The sequence below is a fragment of the Tympanuchus pallidicinctus genome, unplaced genomic scaffold (assembly GCF_026119805.1).
Source record: "Tympanuchus pallidicinctus isolate F22 unplaced genomic scaffold, pur_lepc_1.0 scaffold23, whole genome shotgun sequence".
Lineage (NCBI taxonomy): Eukaryota > Metazoa > Chordata > Aves > Galliformes > Phasianidae > Tympanuchus > Tympanuchus pallidicinctus.
This window is the reverse complement of record NW_026294740.1, coordinates 5,056,556-5,069,200: the sequence shown is the minus strand read 5'-3', so window position 1 is coordinate 5,069,200 and position 12,645 is coordinate 5,056,556. Positions and strand designations below refer to the sequence as shown.

Below are 12,645 nucleotides of genomic sequence, written 5' to 3'. Positions count from 1 at the left end.
AAGAGCTTGAACCGACGTGGCACAGGTGGCAGCGCAGCACTACATGGCACGGTGCAGCACAGCACAGTGTGGTATGGCACAGCACCATATGGCACGGCACCATATGGCACAGCATCACATGGCACAGCGTGGCACAGCACGGCATCACACAGCACCGCATGGCACAGCAGCAGATGGCACAGCAGCATATGGCACAGCAGCAGATGGCACGGTACAGTACAGCACGGCACCACACGGCACAGTGCAGCACGGTGCAGCACCACATGCCCGAGGCCTGGCTGTCCCGAGGCTGGCTAAGCCAGGAGCCCAGCACGTCCCAGCGCTTCCAGGCATCGCTCTGCAGTTCCCGACAGTAGGAAATCACTTGGCTCCACGGTTCCCACAGCTTGGGAATGATTGATACTTGTGCTTTCCCTGCCCACCAGATCCAAGCAGGGCCCTCCAGGCCGGCGGGCTCCAGCACACGGGATGAGTTATCACACCCCGCAGAGCACACGGCGAGGCCACGGGGCCAAGGCAGTGCCGGAGGAAAACACCCCGAGCACATGGCCGGGGCTCCAGTCCCTGCCAGGCTCTGTGGCCAGCCCTCCTTGCCCGGCACCCTGCAGCCCTGCATAGCACATCCCACAGCTTGCATAGCTGCAGCAGCGCCAGTCCCAAACCAGAGCCTGACGCAACCCAAACCCCACAGCGGCCCCACTGTGGGACCCATCCTCAGCCACAGTGCTAAGAGCCTCAGTTGGAGCAGGGCAGCAAATGGGGAGCCCTCACCTCAGAGACCTGCTGGGGGGGACGATGTGCCGAAGCTGTGGCCCCCAGACCCCTACCTCCCAGAGCTGGGGCGGGAAGGGGCTGGGACAGCACCGCCGTGGGCATAGGCACGGTGCCGAGACCCGGCTGCGCCTGGAGCTGCCTGTGGGGCCGGAGGCAGGGGGGAGCCCGGCCCGGCTCCGGGAATCGCCCCGGCGGCTGCCAGCTCCCGTGGCAGGGGGAGGCGTAGGGAAACCCGATCCTCCCCAGCGGGATGCGGGCTCCGTTCCTCAGCCAGGGCTCAGCAACTAATTTTAGCCTCGGGGAGGCACCTTCGTAGCGTGAGCTCAGCCCGCAGCGGCCACATGCTCAGCGGGGCTGGGATCTGCGGGGACAGGGCTGCCAGGTGGGAGTCACTCACGGCCCATTCCCATCGAGCCCCCTGGCCGCCCGCCAGGCACCAGCGGTCCCCATGCTGCACGCGTACCTGCGGCCTCGGCTCATCCCCATATGTGGCCATGAGCCCACCGCCCAGGGTCTCCAGGTACCCAGGGCCGCAGAGCACCACAAGCAGAGCCCCAGGAGCTCGTGGGACACGGGCATTGCTGAGGAGCCTCGCCACACAGCGGCTGCCATGGAGCTGCCACGTGCCAGGAGCAGCAGCAGGGCGCGATGCGGTCCCTTACCCACAGCCACAGCCGCGCTCCCCAGCCCCAGGCTGCCCCACGCTTACTGGAAGAGGAAGCTGCTGGGAAGGCAGCGTGTGCGGCAGGGGAGCCTCGGGGAGGAGAGGCGCGGGGAGCCGGCAGAGTGCGGCCGGCCCTGCTCCCAGGTCCAGGGCCAGTAACGGGAAGCGCCTGCTCTCAGTGACGGTAAATCAGATCGGGGAGATTAGAGGCCTTTTTGCCTAATCATGAGCGGCTTGAAGTTGGAGGACAAGTTCCTGGAACAAAGAGGAAATGGAGGCAGTAAATAAAGAAAAACTGTTAACATGTGGCCCTGTGTGTGAAAAACGTCTCCGTGAAGGACTGTTTATGGCTCACTCATCGGCAGGGTGACAGCTGCACTGAGCTGGAGGCTGTGGGGGCTCCAATGCAGGGCCTGGAGTTGGGCAATGAAGGAAAAGGGCAGCGGCAGCATGGGCAGTGCACTGGGGACATGGCACAGGGAGGTGCAAGGGGAGGGATGGACACCTGCACCCAACCCCAGCGCTGGCTGGAAGCTGCTGAGTGTTACAGGGTGCTCCCCACAGAGCCCTGAAGGACGGCTCCGTCCTGCACAGCATCCCATGTGTGGCCTCCTGCCCGATGGGATGAGGCAGGGGTCTCACTGCCATTCTGTGCACGTGCTCCATTGTGCACCACATGGGTTGATGCCAGCAGCCAGATGCCCACGGATCCCCCTTCCCGGTGCCAGGAAAAAGTGCTGAGCATCGCAGCACTGCCCACAGCTGACACCAGCACGGCCCTGAGCCACGAGCACCCGGCAGTGCCACAGGGCCGCGTGTCAGCTGTTTGCAGGGCAGATGCAGCCAGAAGCTGGAGCCGATTCCCATCAGCAAAGGTCACTCCGTGCCTTTCCCGTCAGCAGCGCAGCAGCAGCCATCGCCATTGAACGCACAGCTCCGTGTGCGCGCAGAGCCGCAGCACGTGGCCGGCCAGGGGCTGGCAGCCCTGTGCTCCCCGGGATCTGCCAGCGGGGCAGGGGCACGCTGAGCACATTGCACCGAACGGTGCCTGCCCTCAGCCCCAGCCTGCCCCCGGCACAGAGGCGTGGGCTGGGGAGGGTGCTGCGGGCGGGCGCCCCGGGGTCCTTTCGGGGTCCCGAGCGGCAGCAGCGGGGCGACCGGCTGCACTCGGCAGCGCCCACAGGAGAGCTGGGACGGGGACCCTGCCGCGGGCTCGGTGTGCCGCCACGCCGCGGCCCCGCCGGGGGGAGAGCACGACTGCGGGCAGCGGAGCCGGGCCCGATCCCGGAGTGGACTACGTGCCCCGGGAGCCCTTGCGGCGGGGCGGTCCCAGCGGTCCCGGCGGTCCCGGCGATGCTGGCGGCGCGGGGCGCGGGGGCTGCGCTCCGCCGGGCGCTGTTGCACGGAGCGGGGTCCCGCAGTGGCGGCGCGGCCATGGCGGGGGACGGCGGGACCGGGGGCGGCGCGGGGTCGCCGCGGGGCGGAGCGGCGCTTGGGTGCGTGCGGAGGTCGCGGCCGGGCCCCATTCGGGGGGGGGGGTGCTGTTCCCGGGGCAGGAAGAGGTGGTTCGGGTTCGGTTCGGCGCAGCGGGGGGGAAAAGGGGGTGAGGGGTGGGCAGCCTCTCCCCAGCAGCACGGACCACCCCTTCTCTGGCTTTCCCCGCAGGCGCCCGCAGCACGTGGTGGATCTGCGCAGCGACACCGTTACGCGGCCCGGCCCCGCTATGCGCAGTGCCATGGCCCGGGCCGCCGTGGGGGACGACGACTACGGCGAAGACCCCACGGTCAACGGTGAGCGCGCGGCCGGCAGCCCTTGCTGCACTGTCGCACTCCCCGGGCCGAGCCAAAGGCTGTGCTGGGGAGGAGATGTATGGAGCACACAGGGCTGTAGTCCAGACCTCTTTCCCACTCTTGTTCTGCACGTTTCCTCTATTCAGAGCTGCAGCAGCTGGCTGCGAGGATCTTGGGAATGGAGGATGCCCTTTTTGTACCCACGGCTACAATGGCAAACCTTATTGCAGGTGAGTACCCAGTGCTGCTCTCCCTGCCCTACATACCTGGGGTTGGTTTATGCCCCCCCAGTGAAGGATGGAGAAGGTACAAGCAGTCCCAGACCTCTCTGGGGGAGCCCTGGTCCTGCTCAAAAAGCTGCTATGCTTTCCACCCTGATGGCCGCAGGGCTGGGGGAGCGGCAGCTTCCGCACCTCCACCAGGAGCAGACCCTGCATCACGCTCAGCCCCATGCACATGAAAGCTGTGGCACTGCAACACCACTCTGGGGCCATTCTCCCTCTAGCCACTGCAGACAAGTGACCCCCTTCCTGCCGGGGGGGGGGGGCACCCAGCCCCACACTCACACATTGTGCTCACTCCCCTCTTCTCTCAGTGATGTGCCACTGCCAGCGCAGAGGGGCCCAGCTGCTGCTGGGTGCCCAGGCCCACTTGCACATCTATGAGCACGGCGGGGCTGCACAGGTGGGTGCTGCGCTGCTGGGGAAGTGAGGGGATGCCCCGGGGCAAACAGCGGCTTGCTGCTGCCCTCCTCTGGCAGCAGGAAGGTCCCCTTCGGGTCTGTGACAGCATCACCCGAGCCACGACTGGGGCTGATGGACTGGAGACTGAGGGACAGCGGACGGCAGGGCAACCTCCCTCCAGCTCTGCTGCCTGCGCAGGTCGCAGGGGTCCACTCACAGGCTCTGTCAGACCTTCCTGACGGCACCTTGGATCTGGAGCAGCTGGAGCTGGCCATCCGTGAGGCCCATGGCAGCCGCTACCACCCCCGCCCTGAGCTCATCTGCCTGGAGAACACGCACAGCTCAGCAGGCGGCCGGGCGCTGCCTCTCACCTACCTGCAGCAGGTGGGAGCTGCCGGCGGGGCTGGGGGTCCTCACGGCCCAGCACAGCTCACAGCAGCTGCACCCCCACTTAGGTACGCCTGCTGGCTGAGCGCTACGGGCTGCGGGTGCACGTGGATGGAGCACGGCTGATGAATGCAGCGGTGGCCCAGGCCGTGGAGCCGGCCCGCATCACCCAGCACTGCGACTCCGTGTCCCTGTGCTTCTCCAAGGTGAGCTCACACAGGGAGCCCGGGGCGGGGACACGGTGCTCAGGCTGCGGGCAGCGCTCACACCACCTTCCTGGATCTGCAGGGCCTCGGTGCCCCGGCTGGGGCAGTGCTTGCTGGATGCCGGGCATTTGTGGCGGAGGCCTGGAGGGTGCGGAAGCTGCTGGGAGGTGGGATGAGGCAGGCGGGCGTGCTGGCGGCTGCTGCCCGCATCGGGTTGGAGCAGGCAGAGGAAACGCTGCGCAGAGACCACGACAACGCCCGCCGCTTCGCTCAAGGTAACTCAGCTTCCTCGGGACATTTGGTGCCCTCAGCATAAACTCGCTCCCCTGCAGGTTCAGTGCGCAGCTGCAGAGCCGGGTCCTGTTGCAGATGCAGTGCCTGAGCAGCCTCCTGCTGGAGCACTGAGCTGGCAGCCTGACAGCCTGCACCTCCACAGGCATCCAGGAGCTGAATTCACCTCTTTGCTCTGTCAGCCTGGCGGCTGTAGAGACGAACATCGTGATGGTGGAAGTGAAGGGGCTGCCCCCAGCAGAGCTCTGCACATACCTGCAGGCAGTGAGCGAGGAGGAGCTGGCTGAGACGGGCTGCACTGTCAGCGTCCTGCTGTTCCCCTGGTCGGAGCGCACTGTCCGTGCGGTCTGGCACTGTGATGTCTCAGCCCATGACACTGAGCTCGCTCTGAACAAGCTGGGCTTTGTGGCCAGAAAGTGTCAGGAGAAGCTGGCCCAGGGCCGGGGCCCCGGTCCTCGTGGCACAGGAGAGCACTGAGTGCCTCCTCCCAGCCCCGTGGGAGAGCCATCCCTGCTGGGCTGCAGCAGGCAAGCATGTGGGCTGGGGCAGCTGCTGGCAAAGGGGCTGGGACCTCCCACAGCGTGCTCCAGGCATGTTCCCAACCAGCTGCAGCACCATCTCCACCCCTGCAAGCCAGCATGCAAGCCCAACCCTAGGGAGACCGCAGTTCACAGCTTCCCAAAAGAGCACCACACCTCCTGGGGCAATTTCTTTCCCAGACGTGCCCACAGCTCACACCACCAGCCTGGCCATGCCAAGGCCGCTTGCCATCCAGCATGTGCCATCCCAAGCACTCCAGTCCTCAGCCCACAGCAGCTGGGACTGCCACGGCCCACACCACACAGCCAAAGTAGGACAAGCAGCATCCAGGGCCTCTGGGTCATGCTGCACAGGAACAGGAAGAGTTCTCTACAGCCTTCTGTGCTCAGCACAGTTCTTACTGGTCTAGTGAGGCAACTGAGGTCTAAATAAACATTTTTTGGCAATGCAGAATGTTTTTTTCCCCCCAAAGATGCTCCTCCCCTTACTCTGCAGCATGGATGCTGCCAAGGCCAGGAGGTCTCCATGGAAGAAGTGCTCCTGAGAACATGCAGGTGCCTCACAGACACAGGAACAGGGCTACTTCCCAGCAGCAGAGCTCCTGTCTGACCAGGGCTGTCCCAGGCACAGCCCTGCCTGCCTGCAGGCAGCTCCTGTAACTGCTGCTGTTGCACCCCGTGACAGTGGCTGTGTTGCTGCAGGGCCCCTCTGTCCCATGTGCACAAAGAGCTGAGTGGTGCTCTCCCTACTGCCTGACACAGAACTGCCCTCCTCAGGACCCAAGCTCTGCCACAGAGCAGCTTCTCTATGCATCAGCTAAGTATGCTCAATAGCTGAGCACAGTTACACGTTCCCAAGATTTCCACCCAGGCAGCACTTATTCCTATTTTATTTTGTATTGGCAATTAGCAGCTTCAAGGAACAAACTTCAACATCCAGTCAGCAGACAGACCCACAGCAGGCAGTCAGCTCTGCTCACCACAGATGGCCCAGCTCAGAGAACATCCACGAAGCACAGGAACACCTCAATGAAGGAATATCATCACTGACACTAGCCTGTGCTAACTGGAGCTCTCCTGCTGTGAGGGCATGCTGCTGGCAGGCTGGGAGGAGCAGTGGAGGCTCATCTGCCCCTTACAGAACCAAAAATGGTATCTTGGAGCAGCAACTGCCGTGTGCCACAGGGGCCCCAATGGGCTGGAAAGAGAAAACAAGGACAAGCACAGGGCAGAGTGCATGAAGGCTGTCTGTCACTGCACAGGGCTGAGGTTTCCATCTCCAGTTTGTTCCAACATGTCATCAAGCTCTCGCAATCATGTTCAGAATCACCTGGCATGAGGAACCGAATGCTGTGAATGGTGCCTGGCCCCACAGCGCCTCACGCTGGGGGAAAACACCCATTGCAACTGCCCTCCCTCCCGGCCTGGCAGCTCTGAGCTGTACTCAGGACAGCAAAAGGTGGTGGCTGCAGGAGAGAGCCTCTCCCCCTTACCTGAGTGAGGACATAAGTTTCCTCTGACAACTTCTCAATGATGTCAAAGTGATCCACGCTGGCAAGATCCAACAAAGAGACAGACCAACCAGCTAAGCGCAGAGCCTGTGGACAGATCAGTGCTGGCAGGGGGAACCCCAGCTGGGCCCCACAGCACAGCATGAGCAACGGCTCAGCAAGGACCAGCATTCTCCCCTGATGAGGGTGGTCATCACACCAGCAGCAGAAATACTACTCTGATACAGCACGTGAGCTCTTAATCACCAGAGCTGACTGGAAGAAAGAGCTGGGCCCAATGGCAAGAAGAGGCACCTTCCCAAAGCAGGAGGCAGTCCTGATTCAGCAGTGCAGCCAGCCCCACTCTCTTCTTTGCAGCTCTGCATTACCAGCTCAGAAATCTCCAAGCCAGAGCCCGCTTCACTTAAGGGTTTGCAGAGGGTGCAGAGCAGGTCTAAGTAGGGCAGCCCACACAGCATCCCTGCATAGCTCACCTGGCTGTACTCCTGTGACTGCCTGCGGAACTCCGGGGAGTCATGCTGGGCCACAGCCACAAGCACCTCACAGGATGCAGCCACAGGCACTGCTTGTGTGACACACAGGATGGGGCTGTTCCTCTGGGCCACTTCCCTGGGGAGGAGACACTGCAGTGACAGCCAGTGTGTGCCTGTGTGCACCCCCACACCTCAGCAGCACGCACCAGCAAGACAGAGGGTGCAGGGCCTGCATGCATGGGCAGAGCAGGCTGCAAAGCTGTTGGTGTTTGCCCACAGGCTGTGCTGACCAAAGCCACACATGCTCACAAGCTGCCCGTGCCCTTTTCCATATGCTTTTCCTACCACAGACGGACTCACAGGCTCATGTTCAGTGCATCATTCACGTAGGTGTGCAGAAGGGGCTCCAGGTCATACACACCGCTCACCAGAACAGCTCCTGCAAACACAGATGTGGTGGGTGAGTGTCTCTGCAGTTCAGGCCTCCTCATGCCTAAGTCCCCATGGCTCTAGAGCAATAGAGGGAGGCTGCTGGGCTGCACCAGGAGCTCAGATTCTTCTTCCCCCAGGACATGCAAGATGCAACCAGCTGAAGTAAGTGATCAGCTTAACAGATTGCAGAATAGTAAAGCAGAAGACGCCCAGGTGCAGCCCCCTGGTGCTGAACACCAGCCCTCCAGAACAGGGGTCTCTAAAGGCACTACCTCTGATATCTGGAACCACTCCAAATTCTGTCCAGTCTGTGGACAAGACCATGGCTGCCAGGTGAGCCCCTGCTGAGTGCCCACACAAGTAAATACCCCTAGAGAGAAAGAGCCATAAGCACGAAGAAAGAGCGCGTCACATGCTGGGGACATCCCAGTTGCAGTGCCCCAGGAGCTGCAGACTGGCCATATTTCCCAGTCCACCAACTGAGCCATTGTACAGTGAGAAAGGATTGCAGTCAGTGGTGCTGCACCAAGGCACTGAGGTCTTAATCATAACTCAGGGCTCCCCCATCCTGTTTCTGTCACAGCCACCCCCATGCAATAATCCACCAGGGAGCAACAGGGACACAATCTGTCTGAGACCAGACAGAAGCAGTAGAGGCTGTTGGCACAGGAAACAGGGACACCGGGCACTGCATGCTGCCCACCTGATCCTGTGGTATTGCTTCACCAGGAAGGCAAGGCTGCGTCGCACCTGGAGCACCATTGCATCCATGTGACCTGAGCAGAGTGCAGAGCCAGATGGGCACCAGGCCACCGGGGGAAGTCATGCCCCCTATTGGGCCCTGCCTACCTTTGGGAGCAATGTCGTAACCCATGGCCACCACTGCAATGCCCTGTGACAGCAGCGCAGGGGCTGCGAAACCCGACGCGTCCTTACTGTGGGGGGGCAGAGAGAGAGAAGCTGCCGAGCTCCAGGGGACAGACAGATGTCCTCATGGAGCTGGCTGGGATGGCCATTGGGTCCAGGATACCAAAGTCTGGGTTTAGTGTTGTTCTCTAGAGAAGGAAGATGTAAAGGAAGCCTGGGAACTCCCTTCTCAAGGGAGCCCATATCAGAAGTCTGTCTTACCTCAAGCACTGCCAGTATCCACCATGGATGTAGACAAAGACCGGGAAAGCTGCACAGCACAGCACAGGTAAGCACACAGACATGACCTCACCCCCCAGTCACCGTGCTCACCACCTACTTTCATTAGAGTCCGCAGGAAAATAAATATCGAGCTTCTCCCCATCCCCATCTCCATAGGGGACGTGCAGCGAGGTCTGTGCAGCAGCCTGGGCCTTCTGCGTTCCTGTGGAGCCGGGGAAGAATCAGCCCGCAGACCGTACGCAGCACCGCAGCTCCGTGCTGAGCTCTGCAGGCCCGGGTTGGGGCCGTGCCCATTTCGGTGCTGCCCGCCGGGCCCGGCCGCGCCCCCCACCTGCGGTCATCACATCGATGTGGGCCTGGATGACGCTCTCGCTGTCCATACGGCGGGACCAGCGGCTGGGCGAGTATTGCTCCTCCAGCTCCTGCGGGCACACGAACGCGGGGCTGCACGGAGGGGGCGGCCGGACCCGGGGCACGAAGCAGGAGGCTTCAGCCCGGCCAGACCCCGCGCCCCGCACCTCCAGATCCATGTCCTGCCACCGTCCCATCTTCTCTTCAACCACCCGGCTCCGCTGCCGCTGGCGACCGGGCCGGGTCGGGGCACTGGGCGGGGCCGCCCCTTGGCCATTGGCCGCCGGGTGTCGGGTCAGGCCGGGCAGCGGGGCCGAGCTGAGGCCTCTGACCCAGCGGACGAAGCGATGACGACAGAGCCCCGCGCGAGGCACGCCGGGAAGGCAGCTCGCTCCGTGGGAGCGCGGCGAGAAATGAGAATTCTCCCGCCTGCGCCCGGATTGGTCGGCGCTGCGGGGATAACTCTGCTCGGATTGGCCGGCGGCGGCGATCCATGGGCGCGAGGCTGTCGCGGATTGGCCGGTCCGGCGGCGCGCGCGCGGGCTGTGAGTCGTTCAGTCAGTCAGTCGGTCGGTCGGTCGGTCGGTCGGTCTGTGAGCAGCGGCGCGGCCATGAGCTGTCTGACCGTGCCCGGCGTGCATCCCGGCTCACCCAGCCGCCCGCGTGGGCAGATCCAGGTACCGGTCGGGGCGGGGCCGCTGGGTGCGGGCGGAGCCGGGATTGGTGGGGCCGGGTCCGCTGCGAGGGGATGCCGAGTTCCGGGGCTGCGCGGCACCGGTAATGGAGGGCCGGGCCGGGGGATGTTTCGGTGCCGCGGCTGTGCGGGGCGGCCGTGGGGGCCGGGTGGGGGCTGAAGCGCTGCAGCGGGGCGATGGCAGTCCGGCATCTCACCACTGACCGTGTGGCTCTGTCTCCAGGTGATCTTCGGCCCCATGTTCTCTGGGAAGAGGTAAGGCGGGGCGGGATGGGCTGGGCTGCAGCAGGCTGTGGCTGGGTCTGCTGACTCCTGCTCTCGCAGCACAGAGCTCATGCGGCGCGTGCGGCGCTTCCAGCTCGCTCAGTACCGGTGTCTGCTGGTGAAATACGCCAAGGACACCCGCTACTGCACCACCGGCGTCTCCACACATGACAGGTGGGCTATGGGCAGGAGGATCTGTGCCCGTGGACCTGTGGCTGGGCTGCCTGGCTCATCCTCTCCTTCTGTTCCCCTTCAGGAACACTATGGAGGCCCGCCCTGCCTGTGCCCTTAAGGATGTGTACCAGGAGGCTCTGGGCTCTGCGGTCATTGGCATCGATGAAGGGCAGTTTGTAAGTGTGTGGCCTGGGGTGTGCACTGCTAGACCTGGAGCAGAGCACTGCCCCTTCTTCCTCCTGAAGCTGCTGTTTCTGTACCTCTTGTAGTTCCCAGACATTGTGGAGTTCTGTGAAAAGATGGCCAACGCTGGGAAAACCATCATTGTTGCTGCTCTTGATGGGACTTTCCAGAGAAAGGTAGAAATGCTTTAGTTTTAGTACAGCAGCTGCACTGGGAACCTCACCAGACTCAACTAACAATACAGCCTCTGTCTCGATGCAGGCTTTTGGGAGCATCCTGAACCTGGTCCCGCTGGCTGAGAGCGTGGTGAAGCTGAACGCTGTGTGCATGGAGTGCTACCGAGAGGCCTCCTACACAAAGAGGCTGGGAGCAGAGAGGGAGGTAAGTTCCCTTGGAACACAAAGCACTATAGCAGCTCCACCTTGCCAGCTCTGCTAGTCTAGAAAGGATCTTCTCAGGTAAGCTGATCTCTGCAGAGTCATTCTTCTGATTTCCTTGATAGGTTGAAGTGATTGGAGGAGCAGACAAATACCACTCTGTCTGCCGAGCTTGCTACTTCCAGAAGAGGCCTCAACAGCTTGGGTCAGAAAACAAGGAGAACGTGCCCATGGAGGTGAAGCAGCTGGATATGCCAGCCTCACGGAAGATCTTTGCTTCTTGATTGCTACACTCCAGTGTGGGGGGGGGGGGAAGGAGAGGATACAAGGAAAGAAGCTAAAAGTTGCAGCTCCTGGACTTCAGATCTGGCTTCCCCTCCCTTTATCAAAACTGTTAAATGCCATAGCTCTACCTACCAAACCAAGCTGCTCTTCCTCTGCTCCAAGTGCCAGGAAAGAGGGCAATCAGCTGGACCTGATGCCAGGGAGAGCTGAAAACAGAGTCTGACTAAAAGGGAGTTGCTTTCCCAGAACGTGGAAAAGAGATTTAATTACTGATGCTGCCATACAAACATGCTGGAAAGCTGCCACACCAACCCAGGCTGTGGGGCACTGACAGCTTGCTTGGTCTGCCCTCCTGCTCCTGGCACATGTTCAGACTCACCACCGGTAGCCAGGTAACTTGCCTGCAAACAGCCTTTTCTGTGTGCTGCTGCTAAATTCTGGGTTTCTTACAACAGCATACAGTAACTTGGCTTCTGAAAGCCACTTCCTTTTTAATACAGCCTGAGGAGATGCCCCTTCCCTTGCTATGCAACAGTGGCACAACTTCGACTGACACAGAGCAGCAGCCTGGCCCTTTGCAGTCTCTTAACAATTGTGTATAGCCAATTAGCTTGCTGTTAAATTTGCTGTAAATACATAGTTCTTGTTTTTGTTTTGTTTTTAAATGGAGGAGGGAAGAAGGAAGGCTTGTCAGCCTGACTCCTAGGCTCATTCTAGCCTTTGAAATTAAAAAGGATTTTCTACACAAGTTCAAGCAACATGCAGCCACTTCATAGGGCTTAAGTGACCTGAGGAAGTTTGGGGGAATCAGGAATTAAACTGTAGAGAGTTGGGCTACTGCTCCTCTGAAGATCCAGCAACCTGGGAACGGGTCTCCTTTGTATAAAGTGCTTTTTCTCATCAGATTCCTTGAGCTCTGAGCAGTAGCTCTTGGTTCTGTTTGGGCTTTGTCAATCCTCTCTCAAACACAGTGCTCTCTACAATACTTGTTTACTACTGTGCTGAGGAGCAGGCAGCTGCCCTCAAAGACTCTGAAACCCCACTTCCTTTGTGTTAACTAAAGCAATTGCAGCCATGGTGTTCACAAACCTTTGTCAGGCCTGGGCCTTCATTCTAGGCATGAGGAACAGGCAGTAGTGCTTGTATTCTAGATTAATAAATAACTTAATAAAATTGCCTGTGTCTTTTCAGAGCAGTCTGGTGTGTGGCTTTCCTGCTCACAAAGCAGCAGTGTGTGCTGGCTGCTGGTCACACGGCACTGATGTTGCTCAGGCTGTCCTGAGGAGCAGCAAGCCTTGCTAAAAATAGGTGCTGGCGTGAGCTTGTTGTTGATAGCACAACAGGCACCAGCTCCACAGCTGCCCCCCAGCACACAGCACAGGGGAAGAACCCAGTTCTTCAGAGAAGAAACACAGGTG

General features: G+C 61.0%; 3 protein-coding genes across 4 annotated transcripts; 2 read left to right on the top strand and 1 right to left on the bottom strand.

Moving 5' to 3' along the window:
- Nucleotides 1-2,791: 2,791 nt before the first annotated feature.
- On the top strand, nt 2,792-5,788 carry LOC128082904 (uncharacterized). The gene is made up of 8 exons (XM_052687572.1): nt 2,792-2,934; nt 3,104-3,228; nt 3,375-3,458; nt 3,824-3,912; nt 4,110-4,295; nt 4,367-4,504; nt 4,587-4,779; nt 4,941-5,788. The coding sequence occupies exons 1-8, from the start codon at nt 2,792-2,794 to the stop codon at nt 5,270-5,272; spliced, it is 1,290 nt and encodes a 429-aa protein (XP_052543532.1). The 3' UTR covers nt 5,273-5,788.
- A 420-nt stretch (nt 5,789-6,208) lies between these two features.
- AFMID (arylformamidase) lies at nt 6,209-9,537 on the bottom strand. Of its 2 annotated transcripts, none has more exons than XM_052687620.1 (11): nt 9,418-9,537; nt 9,231-9,321; nt 8,997-9,101; nt 8,879-8,927; nt 8,600-8,685; nt 8,454-8,526; nt 8,023-8,120; nt 7,679-7,757; nt 7,319-7,454; nt 6,828-6,968; nt 6,209-6,664 (listed from the first exon to the last, which is right to left on the bottom strand). In XM_052687620.1, exons 1-11 carry the CDS (start codon nt 9,445-9,447, stop codon nt 6,635-6,637), a joined length of 918 nt encoding a protein of 305 aa, XP_052543580.1. In that variant the 5' UTR covers nt 9,448-9,537; the 3' UTR covers nt 6,209-6,634. The 2 variants fall into 2 exon arrangements, with proteins under 2 accessions (XP_052543580.1, XP_052543581.1); XM_052687621.1 differs by having other exon boundaries at nt 6,828-6,932.
- Nucleotides 9,487-12,417, top strand: TK1 (thymidine kinase 1). The gene is made up of 7 exons (XM_052687597.1): nt 9,487-9,927; nt 10,168-10,199; nt 10,269-10,382; nt 10,465-10,558; nt 10,652-10,741; nt 10,827-10,946; nt 11,068-12,417. The coding sequence occupies exons 1-7, from the start codon at nt 9,598-9,600 to the stop codon at nt 11,224-11,226; spliced, it is 939 nt and encodes a 312-aa protein (XP_052543557.1). The 5' UTR covers nt 9,487-9,597; the 3' UTR covers nt 11,227-12,417.
- The last annotated feature ends 228 nt before the right edge of the window (nt 12,418-12,645 follow it).